The sequence below is a fragment of the Uloborus diversus genome, chromosome 4 (assembly GCF_026930045.1).
Source record: "Uloborus diversus isolate 005 chromosome 4, Udiv.v.3.1, whole genome shotgun sequence".
NCBI lineage: Eukaryota > Metazoa > Arthropoda > Arachnida > Araneae > Uloboridae > Uloborus > Uloborus diversus.
The window spans coordinates 83,014,616-83,023,018 of record NC_072734.1 but is presented as its reverse complement, the minus strand read 5'-3'; the positions used below and the strand labels follow the sequence as shown (position 1 = coordinate 83,023,018).

The 8,403-nt window shown below is 32.9% G+C and overlaps 1 protein-coding gene across 1 annotated transcript; it reads left to right on the top strand.

The window, feature by feature from the left end:
* The first annotated feature begins 285 nt into the window (after positions 1 to 285).
* On the top strand, positions 286 to 7,367 carry LOC129220532 (transmembrane protein 205-like). Its single transcript, XM_054854961.1, has 4 exons — positions 286 to 404; positions 2,907 to 3,088; positions 4,025 to 4,170; positions 5,655 to 7,367. The coding sequence occupies exons 1-4, from the start codon at positions 325 to 327 to the stop codon at positions 5,946 to 5,948; spliced, it is 702 nt and encodes a 233-aa protein (XP_054710936.1). The 5' UTR covers positions 286 to 324; the 3' UTR covers positions 5,949 to 7,367.
* Positions 7,368 to 8,403: the final 1,036 nt, after the last annotated feature.

The window sequence follows — 8,403 nt, the reverse complement described above, 5'->3', positions numbered from 1 at the left end:
ACAATAAAAACTAAATAAAGCATGCCTTAAAGTACAAAAACTAGGTGTAATGTTAAAATATTTTTTCGCGTTTTCTTTGAGTTTTAAAACTAACGTAAAACGCGACAGGGATGAAACCGAACACGAGAGTCCCGTGAAGAGCGGTAGATTCTCAACCAATGCGAGGAGCGCTTCTGAAAACCACGTGATCACCTATCCAATAGCATGCTTCATGACGCAATTGCATGATGCAAGAGACGTCTTGTTTTAGAGGAGCCTATATAAGACTCTCGATTCATCTGAAGTATCGCTTTTTATCATTTTCTTGAATTCTGTGTGCTACTTATGTGGGCTTGCTTTCTTAAGTCATTAAACATGAGGATACCTTCTCAATTTAGCGTGATGCCTCACCGCATCCACATTTCGTAAGTATTATTTATTTATTTATTTTCAAATATTTTTGCCTGTTCAACATTTAACTGCTCCATTAATAAATATTTATGTATCAAATTTCCTTTTTGTCCACTGTAATAATTTAACCTGTTAAATATTTTTAACAATGTTTTTATTCACGACAATATTTTTAAATGATTTTTTTTTCTTTGAAATGCTTTTATTAATTAGCTGTATTTTATACAAAAATTTAATGAAATTTTTTAGTTGAAAATTATTTTGCACATCACCTTAATGATTTCCGAAAAAGCTAATTTTACTATTCATGCTAAAGAGTTAATAAATGTAAAAGCATAAGTATTTTTTTAAAAGTATTTAAAGTTAATTTTAACTAAAATGGGCAAGGATAATAAACTTTTAAAAGATCAAGGGAAAAAGAAAAATCTTATTTTTATTAAAATTTCTACATTTTGCATTCAAACAATTGAGGGAAAAAAATCTGATAGTTTTTTCTGTGTTTATTTATTTATTTTTTTAAATAATTTACTTACTTATTGAATCATTTTTCATTCTTGCTCAAAACATAAAGCAACAAATACTCAAATAAATATTGCTTTAAACGTAAGAAATTAGCAGTAATTAACGTGTCAGAACACTTGAGAATAATTAGATGAAACTCAGATACTTATTTATTCCTTTAACTTAACTCGAAATCTGGCGGGAAAAGCACTTCTCAAGAGCAGCAATGATGCTTCTTTGTTGCGTCAGATGACCCATTTAGCACGAAACGAACAAACGCTGTCGTCTGCCAACCGGAACGGCTGCTGATCTTTTTATTCTCTAATTCCGAAGTTCAGCGAAGGTAAATTAAAGAATAGCTTGCAGGGGTGAATATGTTTGCGTACCTTGAATACCACCGAAAAATAATTTTCAATGAAAGATTTTTCTGCGTTTTTGCTTTGATATTTTGTTTCAGTGATGAAAAATTTCCATTCTTGAAATATTTAAAATTTGTTTTCAAAGTTAGATTAAAAATAAATTTTTCTATTTTTTATATGAAAAATTTCAAATAATTAACTATTTTTTTACAATTACTTTTAAAACTGTTTCGTTTCTGAAGATTTTCGATTCAATGTTTCATTTACAAGGGTACTAAAATTTTGTGCCGATTATTTGATGAATATTTTCTTTTAAAATTTAGTATTTTTAACTTTTGTTTCGTTATAGATTCTATTGTAATACTTACCCTACTTAAGAATATTAAAAAAGCTAACGGTTAAAGCCTTTACTGCATTTTGAACGTTTATGTTACTCTTATTATAGTTGTTATTATATTGCAATTGAGACATAAGAAAATTTAAAATTATTTTCTACATTCAAATGCTTAAGAAAAAACCTGCACTAAATTTTGTCACTCTCAAAGTCTTTTATAATCTGATTTACTTCTTTTTGAACTATAATTATTCAATTCTAATTCAATTCACATGTATTAAAAAAAAATCTGTTTTAAATATTATTTTTATTTTAAGTGTTAGACCACAGACTTTTGGTATAGAACAGTTGATATCTCGCTATTTTTCTTCAATATTTTTATTTTCTTAATTACAAGGTTTAACTTGTTGAAAAATTGTTCATCTGAATTATTGCATTGAAATATATTTACACAATTTTATTGCTTATTGAAACTAAACACGTGTCTTTAGAAAATTGAATTTTCTTTTATATTGTTTTTGAAGCCTGATTTTTTAAAAATAGCCTTGGAATATGCGAATTAAAAATTTATTAACTTTTGGGTAACTATAGCTTACCGTTATTGATTCTTCGGTGCATTATCTCTATTTTTTTTTTTTTTTTTTCATCTGTGATCTGTGCGGCTTTTTATTTCCAATCAACACTATCGGAATTCATAGATACGTCAAACCAGTTTGGTAGAAACATCATTTTAAACTTTCTTTTTTCATTATAATCATACCATAGTTTTATTTGCCGAATCATGTATGATCCCTCCTTCATTCTACCCCCCCCCCCTGACCCAAGGACGGAGGAGCACCCTTCTTAAATGTTACGGAGAACCCCTAAAAGGAGCTCCTTCTCTCAAAACCCACCCCTGAAATGAGATAGCTCCCACCCAATATTTTTAAAAAAATCTCAAAAATTACTCCCCCCCCCCCCAAAAAAAGTGAAGTTCACAGTCTGTGCACCATAAACCATCTCTTCCTCTCCGATAGTTTCAGTAACTCTCTCTCCTTACACGGCTTCTTTCTGTTACTTAACTTTAGACTAAAACAAATTTCTACGAAAAGTCCTGTAACAGATGCTTGTACAGAGAAATCCCGTTACAATGAACACGAAAACAACAAAATATCCGTTTTGATGAAGCAAATTTTTAGTCCTGATTTAACATTCATTACACGGCTTGTAATTCCGCTTACTACGAGCAAAACTGTGTGATCCGTTGAAGTTCGTTGAAACGGGATTTCACTCCATAATTAAAGTTGCTCTCTTTGTTCTAATTATTTACCTTCTTTCCCCAGGTTGGTCATCAGTCTGTCGCGGTGCACGAACCTAGCCACGACACTGGCCTTCTTGTACGCTTCTTTCCTGATGCTCACAGCTGGCAGCAGGACGCCGTCCACATCGTGGTCCTGCACCTTGTTGTACCTGGCATCCTTCGCTACGCACTTTGGAACACAAATATGGATGACTTTCATATCAGGTGAGCTAATGCATCCTTCTCTTTGCATGCTTTAGAATACACCAAAATTCAGGGTGCTTCAAAAAAATGGATGCAATTTAAATTGCTACATTTCCTGCACTATACGCAATTCGTCATTTACTGGGGTCAGGAGGGTCAATTGCCCCTCCCCTCCCCCGACTTTAAAAATTTAATGCTTTTACATATAAATGAGATTTAACATTTTACACAATTTTCGTGCTTAAAGGAAGTTTTCTAAAGCCTCGACGCATGCATATGTAAATACATTATTTTTTCAAAGTCAGATTCGGGGGAGGGGGCAAATGCCCCCTACTAACCCCCCTAAATGACGGACCTGATACCTATCCTTGAAAGTAATATTACATGTATAAAAAATTTAAAAAACTTCAGAAAAAAAATCAAGTTGGTTATGCCCCCCCCCTTTTTTTCCCGAAGAATATTCTATCCCCGCTAGTAGTTCAGTATAACGTTAAAAGTAATACTTTGGAATACAGAATTCGCAAAATTGTTAACACTAGAAATTGAAAAACAATCTTTTTTGAGCGTGGTTTGGTTGCTTTTCAGTATAATTTGAATTGAGCACACACCCTTTTCTAGTTTGTGTGTGTGGAGGGGGGGGGGGGGGGGAGGGTGACAGGAAAAACTCTAAATGACGCTCCTGATAAATTATATGGCTTGAAAACCTTGTATTCTAGGTTCAAGGGTTGTTTATCTCGTAACCCCCCCCCCCCCCCCATTGCCTTTCTCCACGGAATCATTCAAGATGAGATCAAATTTTGAACGAGGCAAGCGCAGTTATTGTAGTGAGGCTGATTACAGAAAAATGACCTTTCCTTACTGTTTCATTCGCTCCTACTGAATTGTTTTCTATTCAAAAATGTTGTTTTGTTATCTGTGTGATTTATCTTTACTCAAAATTTAAATTCATCTTTTCAGGTATCGTGCTGTTTTTCAAACTTCCCCGAAAAATATTTGGACTTGTGCAGAGGCATCTCTTTCCGAACTACTTCCTCTTAAACTCCGTCCTAGGGTTCCTAACTTTGTGGATATTTATCTTGCAGAATCCAGAATCTATAACACAAGTACGTAGCACTTCTGATTTGTTACCTGATATTAAAAAAATAAATAATAAAGATTTAATGAAGAGTTCAGTGCTAAGCATTTTGTAAAACCCAAATTCCAATGTAAAAAAATTCCGAAACGTTACTGAGTATTTCTATGTAACGTTTCAGTATTTCAATGCTTTTTATCCACTTCCTGGAAAAATCAAGTATCATCGTCAAAAAATTTCCTGAATTGCTATAAGTCGCACGAATGCAGATCTCTCACTGTTGTGAAAAAATATTTTAAGTTCCCAGTTTAAAGATTAACTGAGCGTATTTATAAAATGTATCGGCTTCTATATGATTGTGGCCTATCCACACTGTTTAATCTCCTAAAGGAAGCAAATATATCTAACGACTGTGCAGCTTTGCAAGAATTCCAGGCGAGTAAAATTCTTGATACTTGCTGGTAATTCCCTCTTAGTTTTGGCCATGCTTGCAATACTGCTTTTGGAATCTTCTTGATAAATCAGGAAGGTGTCAAGCTATTACAATGTTTCCACTTAAGTTTACTCTAAAATCCCAGAGACTCGACTGGCTTTTAACAGGAAGATTTCTGAATTTTTCAGCAGGCTTCGAGGATAATTCCAGGAAGGTTAAAGAATTTTAGTAGAAAACGTTCTTGTTTTTTGCAAGATACGTTACTGGCAGAAATTGGGCACGTCAACCGCCCGTTATTTTCCAGGAACGTTTCGGAATCGTTTTTACAGTGTAAGGTGGAAGAATACACTTTTTGACTTTAACAAGTTGATTGAAGTATGAAAACATGGCACCCTTTTCGCATGATAAAAACAAAACGTGGGGAACGATTAAACAAAGCAACTTGAAAACAATGAGCATTTAAGTTGAATAATGGATAGACTTTTGAATGAGCATTTGGCAAAGCTCTAGTGAAGAACTTACGACTCTATCCATAAACACGCATTTTAAGAGAAAATTTTAAGTTGTTAATGGTTCTTAAGCTGAGTCACAAGAATTAATTTTTCTTAGTGCCACGTCAAAGAATAAATCAAATTATTAATACTTTGCACGCATTTAAAATTTAATATATGAGGCAGTGAGAAGCAAAAGAATGTTAGTGCCAAATTAAAAATTTGGAGATGACCAGTGGGTGAATCTTTCCTCTTTCTTGAGGGCAAGAGACATCACTAGTAGCACTCTGGTACGTGCTGAGATACAGCATGATTTAGAAAAACTTTTCAATGACAGCTTACCTAGGATCGAAATTTTAAACGCGTTTTACTGAAATTTGAATATGTCCTTACATCCCTTTGCTTCTCACGTCCTTTTATACCCTCTAGTATCAGTTAAATGTTTTTTAAAAAATATAATTCCAATGGTTCAATATATGTTATTTTAACTCTGATCTCTCCATTTTATTTATTGACCTAACTTGGCCGCCGTAATTTAAAAACAAAAAAATCTCTTAAAAATTTTAATTAATTATTTTTTTTTCCTTGCAGAGATGGGCTTTGGCAATATGTTTCCTCTGTGATTTGTCCGGCATGATGTACATAGTGCCAGACATGATCGAGACAATGACGGAGCGGGCAAAACTAGAAGAAGCAGCCGGAATCGGACAGGAAGTTGTAGGTCGCTTTACGCCCACAGAGAAGCTGAAATCCTGCCCTGGATACTCAGCACTGCACGCAAGGTTCAGGAGATTCCATGGTCTTTGCGCCATAGTGAACATGCTAGCCATGGTGTGTAACATGATACATATGTACCATCTAGCTTGCAAGCTGATAGACCGGTGATGGATGAACTAGTGGACTTCAGGTAGCACCAACACGGAAACAGTCTCTCTAAAGATTGACTCATGAAGAAAACCGGTGATGGACCAAGATTCTAAGGCCGAAGGAATCTTCCACGAGAAGCTTCTTCGCCTGATCCAGGAGATAGATCCGAGAAGGAAAGCACACACTTGTCAATTTTTACAAGTGTCCAGCTGCTGGCACACAATTGTAATTCAACCCTCTTGTGGTACAACGATGAAAGTTAAAAACCAAACATTATTGATTGAAATACAGTAATGATTTGTTTTGCCATTCAGTTTTTTTAGTCTCTTTTTATTTCAATCTGAAATTAAATAATTCTAAATGTACTCCAGAGAACAGTCAGAATTTTTTTTCTGGGTGTTAGCTCCCAAAATACAAAAGATTCTTTACAAGTATATTTTATGTACACACCGCTTAACTTCAGTACGTCTTTTTAATTTTGTGTGAATTTCTGCATATGAGGCACCTACAGTTGGGGCAAACTTAACCTGGCAGTGTCGTGATGCAGCGATTAGGATCTGCGAAGTCATCATTCACGCTACCAGGTTAGGTTTGCCCCATCTATAGAAGCAAAGGGGCGTAAATGCTAAATTTTGAGTTGGGAGATTAATAGTACAAGTGGTAGGAGAAACTCTCATTTGTTTTGAAGCAAGATATATCAAAGGTATTCTTGACAGGGAGCTGCTATACAGTATGATTTAGAAAAAAATAACGTACAATTAAAGTCTATCAAGGGTATGAACTTTGAAAGCGTTTTACTCAAAACTTAAAAAAAAAAAAAAAGAACATTCACATCCCTTTGCTTCTTACTGCCACATATCAGACGGAATTCAAGCTATTTACACATGAGAATAAGTTATGAAGAGCCATTATAATGCAACTTGTAATAAAACGATTCCATTGTGCTAGAACCCATTTAAGATATAGAGAGGATATTTTTCTTACAATCAAAATGGCTAAAAATTAAATAAATGTTGACTAAAATGTTTCAAAAGTATTTTAAATTATTTCGTTTCTATTTTAGAAACGTATCTCATTCTTTGCTGCCAGCTTACTAATTTTGTATTTCCAAACTTTGCTTCTGCAAAGTTCTGTGAATTACAAATTAAATTAATAATACCAATGTAAAATATAATGGCGTAAGTGTATATTCTGGAAGAGGGAAAATGTAATATATCCTAGATGTATATAATGCTTTTATCACAGAAAAAAAAAGCAAAAGCCAGCAGCCATTTTCAGAATAAGCAGAGAAACTTTTATATATACACTTTTCATTTCATCACTATCACTTCTCATGTATTTATTGAATTCATTAACTCATATATTTATTGTTCATTAGTCGAAGGTGCCCCGGAACAAACAATTCCGTGATCTTTGTGATATTTTAGGGTTTTACAATGTGTGCATTGTTTTTATCCAAAGCATATGCTTTTTTTAACAATAAATTATTGTATTGCTCAAAATGTCATTTTTGGTACTGTTTGATTGCTGCTTTTATACGCTGACGAACACTTTTTCATGTTCATAAATCGTAACGAAATTTGTGATAAACAATCAAAGAAATTTTTATTTAAAAGTTAGGTATGAAATATTTTAGCTTAGGTAATGAAACATGTAACCAAGTTTATCGTGAAGAATTAAAAACAATATTTAAAAAAAAGAAGAAAGGGGTGGGGGGAATCCTCCTCGAATGAAGTACGTAATTATATATGAAAATGGAATATAAGAAAAGGTTGTGGTTTTTACTGAAAGAAAAGTAGATTTTCAATTTGAAACGAAATATACCTATAATTCCAGATAAGAATATAAGATGAACACTTTGTGCAGGTAATAACGTTGTAGGTAAACACTGACATTTAAAAAAAAAAGTTCAGAATGAAAGTCAGAACTCGAGATGAAAATGAAAGATGTAAAGAAGTTGGAGTAAATAAATAACGAGCAAAAAAGTAATTTGTATTATTTTAAAGATATATATAAATTCTAGATACAAATGCAATGCATTTTGTGGTAAATAATGGAAGAAAAAATTATTTGTTGTTTTGGAATGAAAGATATAAATCTTGACTCTTTCGAAAAAAAAAGAAAACACAAGTAATATTTATTTGTAGCTTTGAAACATACCATTACTGTTTGAGAAAATCATTTCTCCCATAACTTCAGAAACAATAAAATTCTTTTCTAAATTAAAAAAGTAATAAAACTATTATCCCTCCCTCACCCATAATTTACAAGGAGAAAACTGAAAGAATTGTCCTTGTTACAAAGTGAATTTCTTTTCAAAACTAGTAGTAAAATCAGAACTAAAATTAGTAAAGAAAAAGCCTTATAACAATCGAACACCAGGACGCAATTACATAAATTGCATATTATTCAGACACAAATTTGAATTTACATTTTTTTTTAAAAATTGAAATGGAAATCATCCAAAACTATA